The sequence below is a fragment of the Neophocaena asiaeorientalis genome, unplaced genomic scaffold, assembly GCF_003031525.2.
Source record: "Neophocaena asiaeorientalis asiaeorientalis breed wild unplaced genomic scaffold, Neophocaena_asiaeorientalis_V1.1 scaffold177, whole genome shotgun sequence".
Lineage (NCBI taxonomy): Eukaryota > Metazoa > Chordata > Mammalia > Artiodactyla > Phocoenidae > Neophocaena > Neophocaena asiaeorientalis.
The window spans coordinates 20,462,584-20,476,301 of NW_020172779.1; the positions used below are offsets into that span (position 1 = coordinate 20,462,584).

General features: G+C 47.2%; 1 protein-coding gene across 2 annotated transcripts in view; it reads right to left on the bottom strand.

Annotated features, from left to right (window-relative positions):
* The window catches only part of TRAPPC9 (trafficking protein particle complex subunit 9), a 509,572-nt gene that overhangs the window by 394,064 nt on the left and 101,790 nt on the right, over positions 1-13,718 (bottom strand). For both annotated transcript variants that reach the window (XM_024741252.1, XM_024741251.1), the window contains one exon: positions 7,309-7,435. In XM_024741252.1, coding sequence (XP_024597020.1) covers positions 7,309-7,435 — 127 coding nt within the window. The remainder of the gene's footprint in view (positions 1-7,308; positions 7,436-13,718) is intronic.

The following is a 13,718-nucleotide window of genomic DNA, read 5'->3' on the forward strand; positions in this document are numbered from 1 at the left end:
AGCCATCTAGGGCAACCCTGCCCGGCACACAGGCAACCCCAACACACTCAACCGTCACTGACAGCTCCCCGAGCCCAGCCCCGGGAGAGTGAGGGTCACGCGCGTGACTCCCACCTATGCCCACAACGATGCAAGGAAGCAGACGGTGCTTGCACACCAAAGCCCTTCAAACCAACGGTTGTATCTTGCACACTTTCTCTGACTCTTCTTGTCCTTGCAAACCCCTCTGGCATGCTTTTCTCGTGCGGGATCAGAATCACTTTGCTTTCTATCTGTTGCAGTTGAGTTGTGAGCTTTCCAAGGACAGGGGTACCCAGGGCCCCATTTGCCTCTCCAGTACTGTCGCAATACTTCAATGTAGAGCTCTCGATAAATGTTGCGTGAATAAACTCCCAAAAGCTGGATTTCAACCTCAGCTTCCAAAACCGTATATTTAAGGCTAAGCAGTTTATCCCTAACAGTTGCAAATCCCAGCCCTTTGTGCACATTCAAAAAATACCAGCTGCGCTGCACCGGGACGAGGGTGGGCAAGCCCTCGCACTGGCCGAGATGCCACGTCTGATGTGCATCTAACACCCTCCACATCCAACCCAGGGGGGTTCGCCTGCTCCCGAGAAGCAGCTTCAACAGACACAGACCTGACTGCAGTCTGAAGGACCTACAGCTGGGCAACGGGCACAGAGGGCTTCATCTGCCTGGACCTCAACCCTCTCACTTGCAAAACAGGAAAACTAATCGGCACCTGATAACGCTCTGCAGAAGGAGGACACCTCCTTTCCCCCGTTCCATGCTTCCATGAGGAGGGACATCCTTAGGGTAGTGGTCCTAACCTCGCTCTTGCCCACCCTCACTCCTCCCAAGGGAGGTGCTAAATTTGGAAGGAGAACCAGTGTGTGCACCTCTCAGGCCCCGCCGCGAGCACGTATTCAGTCCTGCTCTCTGCGCGGACGGAACAGGGCCTGTCTCACAAAAAAGCACACCGTCACCCGGCTCTGCCAGAGGCTGGGGCACAGGTGGACAGCCCTGAGCCACTGCCATCCACCTGAGACAGACGCTTCTTTCCGCTGATTCCAAACTCAGGCAGAGAAGGGGAGTGGTCTGAAGCAGAAACCTTCGTACCTTCGCAGGGTACTTTGAGGACTGAGTTAACACGCGTCAAGCACCTGTAATAGTGCCTGTCCCCTAGCAGGTGCACAAAAGCCTTTCTCTTTCCTCCCTAAAACAACACTCGTTTACAGGCACAGAGAGCCAAGTCCCTGCGCAAAGATCACAACACCGCACCGGGACAAAGAAGCGAAGTGCTGGTCCCAGTGATGTTGAGAGCAACCTGGGAACCTTAGACCAGCACCGTCCACTCGAGCCTTTAAGTTTACTCATCTGTAAAATGATACCATTTTCTTGCAACACAAATAGCATTCTACTCTGTGCCACCGTTGCCACCTAAAAATGAGATGTCTTCTGTGATTCTAGGAATCATGCACACAAGCACAGAAATTCCAGATCACATAAAAGCTTATTAAAATATGCAGAGGAATTCTGAGGGCATGGTCAGCCAGAAAAGTAACCCGACAAGCAGTCATGGCATTCATTTATAACTCAAAATCTAGCATCAAATGTCTGTTTATAAAATGTACCCAGAGAAACAATCATTCAAGGCACCTGACCTAAAGGAAATATAATTCATTTAGCATAAATTTCTGTGGAACTAATAATATTATATTTGGTTTATGAAGCTGCCAACAGTAAAGAAGAATTCCAGGGAGGAAGTGTCCAAACCAAGGATTATTTTTAGGGATTCCACTTGGAAACAGTTGACATTTTAAAATCTGACTTCTCAGTATACCGTGGCTAATTAGGACCATGCAAAGCAGTGGTGGAACACTAATTAGGAAAGTGATATAAAACATATTGGTGGGAAGAATGACACAGGAAAAAACAGCTCACTTTTTCTTTCTTGGTTTTTAATTCCTCAAGCTTATTCACAGGGGAGACATATCTAAGAAACTCCCAGGGCTTCCCTGGTGGCGCATTGGTTAAGAATCCACCTGCCAACGCAGGGGACACGGGTTCGAGCCCTGGTCCGGGAAGATACCACACGCCACGGAGCAACTAAGCCCGTGCACCACAACTACTGAGCCTGTGCTCTAGAGCCCGCGAGCCACAACTACTGAGCCCATGCGCCACAACTACTGAAGCCCGCGCGCCTAGCGCCCGTGCTCTGCAACAAGAGAAGCCACCGCAATGAGAAGCCCGCACACCACAACAAAGAGTAGCCCCTGCTCGCCACAACTAGAGAAAGCCCACGTGCAGTGACGAAGACCCAATGCAGCCAAAAATAAATCAAATAAAATAAAATAAATAAATTTATTAAAAAAAAAAAAAAGAACCTCCTGGATATCTCTGCACAGATGGGCAATGGCCAAAGCTGGCCACACCTTCCACATTTGGAACAAAGTGAGGTCATCTACTGTCTCAAGTCCGGGCATGACAGAGACAGCTGGAGAGGACCCCCCACGCCAGTCAGGGCAGTGGTGCAAGGCTTCCCGCTCAGACTCCCCATTGACACCACACATTTCTCATTTTCTTCGAGAAGCTCAGGTTTGAGGAATTCGTAAGGAGGTTGTGGGCCTGGCGATTACACCAAGTGAGACAGAAGATTCAGGACGTGGCTGTGAACCTGGTGAGATCACGGAGCCGCATCCTGATGGGCATCCGGGAGGCTGGCCCTGCCCTGCTTCACAAACCAAGAAAAACTGCCCTGATAGCGTGGCCTCTAAGCCCCTTTCTGAATAAACACCTGAAATCCTTCCTCAAATACAATTAACTTAAAACCTGGAGTTTTAAAAGTACCAAGGCCACTCAGAAGGACTCCAGGCTTGTCCTGACTGGAGGGTTTTGATCCTTATCAATTAAAGCAGCCTCATCCACCCTGGCTCTCTGCCAGGCTGAAGCTCAAGGTCAGCTTGTCAAAGAAACAATCAGTTCATCCCCACCCCACCCCCGTCTCACCCCAAATTAAAGACCCACTGGTTTCCTGTAAATGGCATCTAAACTCTACCCCAATTTCTTCTTTAACAATTCACAACTTGTAGTGTGTGAACAAGCTACAGGATTATTAGTGGCTTTTGCATACATTAGTGTTTTTGTGAATTTTGTAAGGAGTAACATGAACTTCTCTCTGCTTTAACTCTGGACAGTAGTAACGGATATGGGTTTGGCAGTCTCCTGGCACATGGGATCTTGGCATGTTGACCATCACTGAGTCCCTGGCCCTTAGCATTGAGCCAAGCACATCTCAGGCACTCTATAAATATCTGATTAGTTGAATTTCAGAACAGAATTAAAACAGGGATCTATACTGGCCCTTTTTTAAATTAAATTGCATCGTGATTACTTGACACCACTTTTGGGTGAACCCAGTTCATGCTCCCATGCTACACAGAACAATTAAATATTTTCCTATAAATTGATGAAATGCCTTTATTGTCAAAAACAAGGAAAGTCCTCACCAGAAAAAAAGGCTCCACTCATCTCCTCCAAAACCAGAAGTATAACTATGAGGCATCACTAACATTAAATTAGCTCATGCCTAACAATTCTATTCAGCAAGTCTGATCATTTACTCATGAATGTGGACATTTTTCAGGAGCTTCCGTCTTCAAAGCCCTTCCTATAGCTACAGGGGGTGGCTTGCAATGACTGACTTGAATTTTTGTTTTGAATTAAACTGACTTAAACATTAAGTCCATGTTTTCCAGGCATAGGCCCTTGAAACATTTGGTTAGAACATTAAAATAGTCCCAGACTAGTTTTCTAAGAAAAAACATTGGCCGGGTCCATGGGTACTGTGTCAGCCCTCTCCAGAGAGAGATGAGGAACACTGATTGTGTGAGAGAGCAACAATCCCACACGCAGTGTGAACACAACCATTCCACACAAAGTCACACAACACCTACGCTGCTCCAGGTCCTGACTGAACACCAGTAATATGGGTCTGCCACCCTCAGTCAGCATCACAGAGCACCTACCATCGCCCTTTTTTTCTCCTGAGAATATAACTTTGAATTCTCTGCTGCCTGACTCTTGCCAAAAGCTGACTTACGAGAAATCACCTTCATGAAGGAGTGCTTGATGTATAAACAGTCCGTCCATTACACTACGTATGGCTGGGACAGTCCAGACTGCTGTATTAGAGTGCTCGTCTTAGCTCAGGCTGCTCTAACAGAATACCAGAGTCCGGGCACCTTAAACAACAATACTCATTTCTCACAGTCTGGAGGCTGAAGTCTGAGACCAGTGTGCCGGCATGATCGGGTTCTGCTGAGGGCCCTCTCCCTGGCTCACAGACATGGTCACTGTATCCTCACGTGGAGAAGAGAAAGAGCTCTGGTCCCTTCATCTCCTTATAAGGGCACTAATCCCATCATGGGGGCCCCATCCTCGTGACCCCATCTAAACCTAATCAGCCCCCAAAGGCCTCACCTCCAAATATCATCCCACTGGGGTCAGGTCATTGGCAGATGAATTTTGGGGGGACACATACACACAGTCCACAGCAGAGCTGCATGTTTGGACCACACTGCTCTGTCCTCTGGGAGAGCTGGGTGCACCCAACCCCCTCTGGCATCAAGCCTGTAGTTTGCACTGAGGAATGCCACGAACAAAACAACCATGAGAACCTGCTTCAGATTTTTGTAGGGATATTTTTGAGGACATTATTCAATATGTTCCCTTTAAGAGAACCCACAAGAGGGGTTTCCACAAGCCTCCTTACTGTGAAGAGGTGTATTTCTCCAGTGTGACTGGTTTGTGTCTGCTCATGAGACAGAGAGTCTTGTAACCAATCACATTTCCTCCTATACCCATTGTTAATTATTGACATATGATTAACAGAATCATGCTTTTCCCCATCTCCAGCCATTATGTAGGACCCTTACTTACCTTTCACTCTGGTGACTTTATTTTTAACATAACATTTCTATGAGCTGCCTCAAATGTTTTATGAAAACACGGCAAAATGTGTTCCTGCATCACAATTACTTGAAACCATTCTGGGGCGAGCCCAGTTCATGCTAGACTAAGATCTGAAGGGCAAGCTTATTTGTTGATGAGAATAGATGGGAAAGAAGCTTCCTTCCCCTTTCCCTCCCGCCCCAGCAATTCAGCCCTGAGTCCATTACGGAGGGCAAAGCCAGGTACGCATCTGAGCAGGCGACAGGGCAGAGGGCACGCTGGCCGGAGTGGGACAAGAGGGGCCTGGGGGGCTGGGGCAGCAGCACAGCCTGGCCATCAGAGCTCCCCATGGGGAGGGAGGTCAACCTGATAACCACTGGTAACCAGCAGGGGAACTGACCAAATGAGTAACCATACTGAGGCTAATGAGAAGGGAGTTACAGATTTAAGAAAAGTAGAAGGATCCCCTAAGATGCTGGGTGGAACCGGAGGTATCAGTATGAACTCACGGTTTCCAATACACAGAAATAGATGCAGAAATAACCATGGACATGAACATGCAGTGAGTAACGTATGTATATAAATAGATATTGCTTAGTTCTATCCACTGCGAGCAGCAATATCCCAATGGTAAGGAGCACACACAGCACCCAGATCTTAACTTAAATTCCATTCTCCACTGAAAGGACCAGGGCTCTTGGAAGAAACGGCTAACGCAGGGCTGGGAGCAGGGACTCAGATCTGAGTCCATAACCCCAGCAGAGGCAGTGGAGAGCAAAGGGCATTTGTGGAGGCTCCTGAAAGAAAGAAGCTTCGTCTTTCCCCCACAGGTGTTGCCTCTCTCTTCTCCTGGACAGTGCAGGATGAGGAGCTGCGGCTGCCCCCCTGATGCCACCCGGGGCCTGAGACTAAAGCCTCACTGCAGAGGGCACAGCTGAGAGGGGAGAGAAGACAGGTTCCGATGTGGTGGCCTGAAGCCTGGCCCCAGCCCTGCCTGAATCCCTCTCCTGGACTTTGTAGGTGTATGTGCCATAAATTCCCTTTTGCCTAAGATAGTCTAGGTCAAGTATTCTGCCAACTGCTATGCAAAGAATTCTGATGGGTAGACCTGTTCACTCACTCAACACACATGAGCACCCAAGGGCTACAAAGACAAAGCCCTCTTCAGGTAGCCCTCAGTCAAAAAGAACAAAGAGGTATCGTATAATCAAGTTCTGTAAATGAAACAGAAGAAAGACATAAGAGATACTGCTGGCTGGCTAACCCAGCACCATTTCTGACCCCCTTCTCCCTATACCACCTACAGTACAGAGACTGGGAGAGCTAAACATGTATTTCCTCAGTCTCTCTTACAACTAGTGGTGGCTGCGAGATGCACTCCTGGTCAAGGAGACTGGGGCAGAAGCCTACTATGAATCCGTCCAGATCATTTTTGCTTTCCTAGTAAACAAAAGATAGGCTCCCTGGCCCTGCCCCTTCTTCCTTCATCCTGTCTTGGATGTTGATGTGTTATCTGGAGCTGCAGCAGCCATTTGGTCATCAGGAGGTAAAGACAGAGTTGCAGAGAGGCCACCTGTCTCCAAGTTCTTAATAAATAAGAAAAATCACCTCTTATTTGTGATCCACTGCTAGGTTTTCAACTCTTTGCACTGAAATAATTGGTAATTTATACAGAAGGTATAATTATTTCTATCTGGGTAGCTCTAGAAAAAGGCTTTATGGAGGAGATAATCCTTGAACTAAATCTTGAAGGATGCCTGAATGTCACCAGGCAGAGCAAGGGAGGGAAAGGCACTGCAAGCAGAAGGTGGAGCCTGAGCAGAGGAATGAAACCCTCCGCACATTCTGCCTACTCGGTGATTCCAGAAGGGCGTGCAGGGCTGGGGGTCCAGGAAGGGGCTCACAGTCAGTCTGGAGACAGAGCAGGCCACAGATGGTCTTGTAAGCCACTCAAAGCAAGCGAGGTGGAGGCGCCCCCCCGGGCCTGTGCGCAGGGGTGAACAGTCTAGGAAAGTGGGCCCTACCGGATGCGGGTAAGTGCGAGTGCCACAAGGCCTGGTTGGCCTCCACTGCACAGAGGGCCACGTCTTGGCCACGGAACCGGGCAGACACGGGCTTGCGGGGCTCCGCCGGCAGACAAGCACGTGACCATGGCAGTTCTCCGATGGCCCTGGCCTGATTCTCTGGTCTATAAAACACACTTCACAGGCGATGGCTGCGACTTAACGAGACGACGGACCAGATACACAGCCAACCTAAACCAGGAACTCTTCTAGAGATCTGCATCCCTGATCAGACCAAAGACAGACGCTGGGAGCGAAGTTCACCTTCCGCACCCCGGCCAGCCTGTCCTACCTGACGATGGGAAGTTTGGTGAAGGGCACCGGGGGCAGTGTGAGGCCATCGGGGAGGGTGATGAGCTCCATGGTTCCGGGACACTTGGAGGTATAGTTCTCCAGGCTTTGCGTCACGTCCTTTTTTTCTGATGAGAAAATAAAAACAAAATAAAGGTTAATTAAACCAAAGAAAAGGGGGAGTGGGGGGGGTTGTTTTGCTCTATTTTATTTTTTTGAGCAAAAATAAAATTCTTAACCCAAATATTTAACAGTCCGGTGAGTCCAGTCTTCTGAGAGAAATAAAGGGGCAGTGACCAAAAGAGACAAAAAGAAAATAGCAGCTTTATTCAATTTACTTAAATAATCACTAGCAGCTGCTCCATTTAAAGGCCTGTGGATAAAAAGGAAAGTGAGTTACCATCTTCCAGGAGATTTCATTTTCCAAGATAATAAATCCTTATCAAATTCCAAGAAGGTCAATGGGCAGGCAGGACTGGAGAATATTTTATTACTTAATAAATATTTTTCCAGCAATTACTAGGTACCAAGCGAAATGCCAGGCCCTGTCCCCAAGGAGTGTACAGTCCATCTGTATAACAGATATTTAAGCAAATAATTACAAACCAGTATTTTTATGTAAAAGTAGAGCTTTGTGAGATAAGGCTGGCTTTCTCCACCCCATCCCTGCCCCTCTCACTAGGAGGGAGGAGAAGAGGATGCAGGTGCAGGCAATGGTGAATAATGTTTGCTTGTTTGTCGCCCATGACGCAGCCTAGGCACGTGCTCACTGGCTCTGTAACACTCCGGAGCTCAAGGGCGCTTCCTGCTGGAAAACTCAAAGTAACTCGGGAAGGCAGGCATCACTGTGCCCATTTTGCAAACGAGAAAACCGAGCCCAACTGAAGTTAAAGTCGTGTCAAAAATCCCGTGTTTGGCCCTCAGCCTGTGATCTCCACACTCCCACACTGTTTGGAAGAATTAAGGAGTCAGGGATCGGGGATTCACTCCTGGCCTGTTTCCTGTCACTGCTGGCAGGGAGGGTGGAGGACCCGGAGAGAAGAGGGACAGAGCGGCGCAGCCATGGGGGCGAGACTTCGGCCACGAAGTTAGACCAGGTTCCAGTACATGGCTTGGTCTTTCCCCATCTGTGGTGTGACCACCTGATGGGAAACCTTAACCTCCCATTTAAAGAATTTCTAAGGGTGAATTAAAAACAGTGGCTGGTGGACATGTGACTGAGCTCAGAGGAACGATGACACCGTCACCACTGTCATACCGGTGCCTGCAGGGAATTCGAGGACGTCACAGAGAGTGGTGCAGGGCTGCGCGGTGAGGCTGCCGGCTCCGCTGACCGGCGACCCTACAAAACAAGATCCAGGCAGAGAACGCCTAGATCTCAGGCACATATATTAACGGGTTAACTGTGCCACGGGGCTTTTCTGTGTCTAAGCATCATTCCTTAGAGAGCAGGGGGGCAGAAAAGCAACCAGAATTAATCTGGATATGACACAGTAATGTTAATTTGCAGCACGAACAAAATTCTTTAAATAATCAAATCATCTTCAATTTACAGGTGACAAATCTCCCAAGGGGCTCCCGCTGATAACATATAAGAGACCTAATTTGCCTAATGTTGGGTAGAGCACTCGTGGTTTAGGTACCTTATTGTAAGGCTGAATTATGCCCTCCCAGTAAACCCTGCTGAAATGAAGAAAGGAATGAACCTATTAATGATGCCCGATGCCACCTGCAAAGTTACCCAAGGAGGAACAGTACCCGGGGTGTCCTGCTCAGCTGCCTGCATAGAACAGGACGGACACGCGGGGACGCACTGCGGGATCTCCTTCTGGGAATCTCCCGTGTCTGTGCTTTAGCCTCTTCTTCTGGGCACTGTTCCCTGGAAGACTTTCCCATGTGGGGTATAAGACTGGCTGTGGAAGCCAGGTGAAGTGGTCAACGCCCCATATGCACTTAGTCCCCTCGGTTTCAACAGGGCCCTGCCCTCCAGCTGTGCCTGTGACTCCAGCACACATGTTTTCTTTTTACTCCGTCAGGCGAAATCCTAATGTTCTGTGGAGACGGCAGAGGGACAGCCACCTGCTTCCGGAGCAGAGAAGGAGATCTGGGGACACAATCAACTCATGAGATGCTTTACAGCTAATTCTCCCACCGTCACGGCCCTCATCACATCACCCCCAGAGCACCGCTGCTTTCTGGGGCCTCTTCCCTGCCTTCCCACTACCTGACAACTTCACTGTCACTTTAGCGGGGTTTGCAGGGTTAAATGCTTATGTTCAATTGTCAGTGTGGTCCATCCGTTAGAAAGTTCTCATCAACCTTCCTCCTGATGGATCTGAGCACCTGCTGTACGTTGTTGCCCAGATCTATTTTTATCAAGGATTCCAAAGTGGTAATTTTTTAATTCTCTAATTAAAAAGGATTTTCCCTCATCAACCGTTTGGTGATCCTGAAACAGACGACACAGAAAGGAGGGCTGACAAATGAGTCTGTCCCTTCATTTACTGGAGAGAGAACTGGTATCCCTGCCACCTCCAAAGATGACCAGTAAGTCATATATGACTCAGTATCACTATGCACGGGTGGCTTTTTATATATTTGGTATTTCAGTCGGCTTCCATCACATTCTTTTTTTTTTTTTCATCACATTCTTTTTTGATGTTCAAACTGTCCCATGTTCGGCCAGTGGGAGCCCTTGCAGGTTGGTTCCTATGTCTTTAGAGAAGGCCCAAGATGGTCGACAGCTTGCTATCATTCTGGCTCATTTCCAGCCTCAGGCCTAGAATCTGTTTTCCAAGGAGCGCAGGATCTTTTCAGTGTTTAGAGATCAGAATCTGGAGTCTGGGTGCTCAATGCCACCAGATTCTCCTTGTCTCTCTAGGTCTTGACAAAACACAGGTCCACTTACCAAATTTTTTAAGTGGTGAGACTGTGATTTTTTTCTTTAAATTTTGTTTAAGTTCTGACAGCTAAAAATCAAGGTCATTGGACTACAAGTTCCTTAAAGGGAGAGCATCTTGTCACCTTTTTTGGTTTTCCCCTAATTTGTCAAGAGTATTTAGATGACAAAAGGTGTTAAAGAGCTATGTGTTAGTTGGCTGGCCTCATTTATCCAAAGAGGTAGGACAGAATCAATCTGTGGGCAAGAGTAAAATAAAATAATAAAATGAGAGAAACAGCCAATGATTCACCAACAGAAGCCAGGCTGTGCAGGCTGACCACCTCCTCACCTTTTCTTTGTGCACCTTACTGCGGTGGGAACCACAAAGGAGCTCTGGGTGCTACGTGTCGATACTAAGGACCGTGGCCCCCACCGAGGTGATTCTTCTCCAGGTATTTTCTACTTCAACAAGCAGCTGAAATAATCATGTGATGCATTCCACCGCTCACGACTACTCGTATCACTTTTTCTTCACTCATCAAGTTACTATTTTCCTTCCTCTTCGTTTAACCTTACTTGACTATACTCATTCAAGCCCTCATCCACTCAGCTTTCATCAAACACCTACTATGCGCCCACAGCATTGAGCACCAGGCACACAGAAGCATGACAGGCTCTACTTTTGGGGTGTCCCAAGTTGAAGGAGCACACAATGTCAAAAGAGGACATTACGACTCCTTATCAGTGACTTTACAGAGGCAGGATCAAAGTCTGGGAGAAGAGCACATGGGACATGTAATTTGGCCAAAGAAGGTTTTATAGAAGAGGCAACATTTGGTCTTTGCCAAGGGTCCTGGGACTCAGAGCAAAAACAATGAGTGCGTTATTTGGACGTTTTGCTATGTTATAAGGAAAATGTGACAAAAATACGGACAGAGGATGAATAATGACATATCATTATAAGCTGTACATACACAAGAGAACTTGACAGAGAAGCTATCTGAGGCACGTGCGAGAGGGAATCGGCTAAGGCTGGTGACGTCTGTGGATATCAAGGGCTGAATGGCAGCACGGGGACCTGCATGGGAACGGCGACGGGACTGCCGTGGGCGAGGACGGTACAGGCTTTGCAGTACGCTGACTGTCAAATCTTGATACTTCACACAGGTCTACAATGCGGGACCTTCTCTGGAACACAGGACTCCTCAGAGGCTTGTGACAGTTGCTGTAGAAATTTCACTACTGACAACAGATGATGAATACATGGCTGCTGGGCAGAAAAGGAGGCTTTGTGTCCAAGGGAAGAAATGTAGAAACACTCAGACAAAAACTGACAGACTAAGCTCAGGTCTGCTGCAGGCAGTTTTCACCTCTACAGCACGTCCACAGGGGCCAGCACTGTTCTTAGCACAAAGCGCTGCAGAAATACTTGCAGTCCTTACCCACAATTACGCATACTGAGCACGTGCTCTGCACCGAATCTTGTACTAGGCTCTCTAGAGTATAAAATCTTCAAGGCAGGGCTTCCCTGGTGGCGCAGTGGTTGAGAGTCCGCCTGCCGATGCAGGGGACACGGGTTCGTGCCCCAGTCCGGGAAGATCCCACATGCCGCGGGGCGGCTGGGCCCGTGAGCCATGGCCGCTGAACCTGCGCGTCCGGAGTCTGTGCTCCACAACGGGAGAGGCCACAACAGTGAGAGGCCCGCGTTCCGAAAAGCAAGGGATCCTGCGACACAGCAGAACTTCAAAATTTTTTCATGCAAAATAGGTATACCCTCCCACAAAATTCCTATCCTGGAGGGAGAGCTTGGGCATTATTATCTCCCTTTTAAAGGTGATAAAAATGAACTCAGGGACAACCTGGGAAATTTGATTGTGGAATAGTGCTAAACGCTACCAAAATAATTATTAATGTTTGGGTATAACATTAACATTGTGGTTATATTAGGAAATGTCCATTTTTTTTTAGCAATGCATACTAAAGAGTGAAGGTGTACAATGAAATGATCCCTGTGGGATTTTCTTTAAAGTAATTCAACAAATAGAAAAAGTCAGAGATGAAGTAAATATATAAAGATCTTGATAACCATCGAATCTGGGTGACTGTTACATGCGGACTCATTGTATCGTTCCTTACACCTCTGTTTGAAATTATTTCATAGTAAAGATACTTAACGAGCTTGAGGAAGGGAAATGATTTGCTCGAGGTCATACAGAGAGGAACAGATTTGAGACTCAGATGCCAGCTGACTGAGTCTTCCCATCCCCACAGATTAGGCCTGACCACAGAGAGCCGGAGCTACCAAAACAGATAAAAGAGCTCAAGGCCATGGTGGCTGCTAACCTTTGTTCCACGTGCCAAACTGGAATGAAGCCTGTGATCAATCTGAACGTTCTCCTAAGCACATGACTTGGTCAGTGGGAAGTGATGAGTCCTTAATTAATCTCACTAAAAATCAACTGTCTTAGTCTACTCTGGCTGCCATAACGAAAGACCATGGATGGTAGCTTAAACAATAAACATTTACTTCTCACAGTTCTGCAGGCTGGGAAGTCCAAGATCAAGGTGCCAGTGGGTTCAATTCCTGGTTTTCAGACATCCACTTCTCACTGTGTCCTCACCTGACCTTTCCTCAGGTGCATGGGCACAGAGGGAGAAAGAGCTCTGTGTCTCCTCCTCTTCTCGTAGGGCACTAATCCCAACGTGAGAGTCCCACCCGCTTGACCTAATCTAAACCCAATCACCTCCCAAAGACCCCACCTCCAAATACAATCACACTGGGAGTCAGGACTTCAATACATGAATTTGGAGGGGACACAAACATTTAGCCCACAATATCGATAGATCTTATTCAATTCCAATCCAACAATTATTTCAGCCCAACTAGAGCACCTAATACAGTTGAGAGTTTTTTCCAACCCACAAATTAAAGAAATCATGAAAACAGAACATTTTTAATAAACGCCTAGTTGCCACCAAACTAGATTGTTCCTTATAGAAGCAGAAAATATGATCACCAAAACTTTTGACCACAGGCCATTTGCCATTTCAAGACTTGACCCTGACATGAAAACCAGCGCATCATGATTTTACAGTTTGTCTCTTCTTGTCTCTTCTAAGTGATAATCTGAGACAACCACGTGCGCATTAAGTCAGTTATGGTATTAAAAACAGGTAGAGAACAGAAATAAGAGGAAAAAGTACATTTTTTCTTCCAAACCTGAAATAAGAAAACTAAAGGAAGAGGAGGGAGAAAAAAAAAAGAATACAGGGAAGAGGAGGAAAAAAAAGAATACAGAGGCAAAAGTACAGGTATGGCCTGATACGGTCTGAAATGATACCTTGAGGATCGATTCTGACACCTTCACTTATAGAAATAAAAAACACAGTTAGTCTTTGAGTTGCTTTCAAAAGAATATTATTGATCTTTCCATATCATAATGCTGAGATCTCTTAGAGGGTCCCAGTAAGCAGGACCCCTCTTGTCCAGCTCGTTTCTAAAAATAAGCTGACAAAACAAAGAGAAAAGG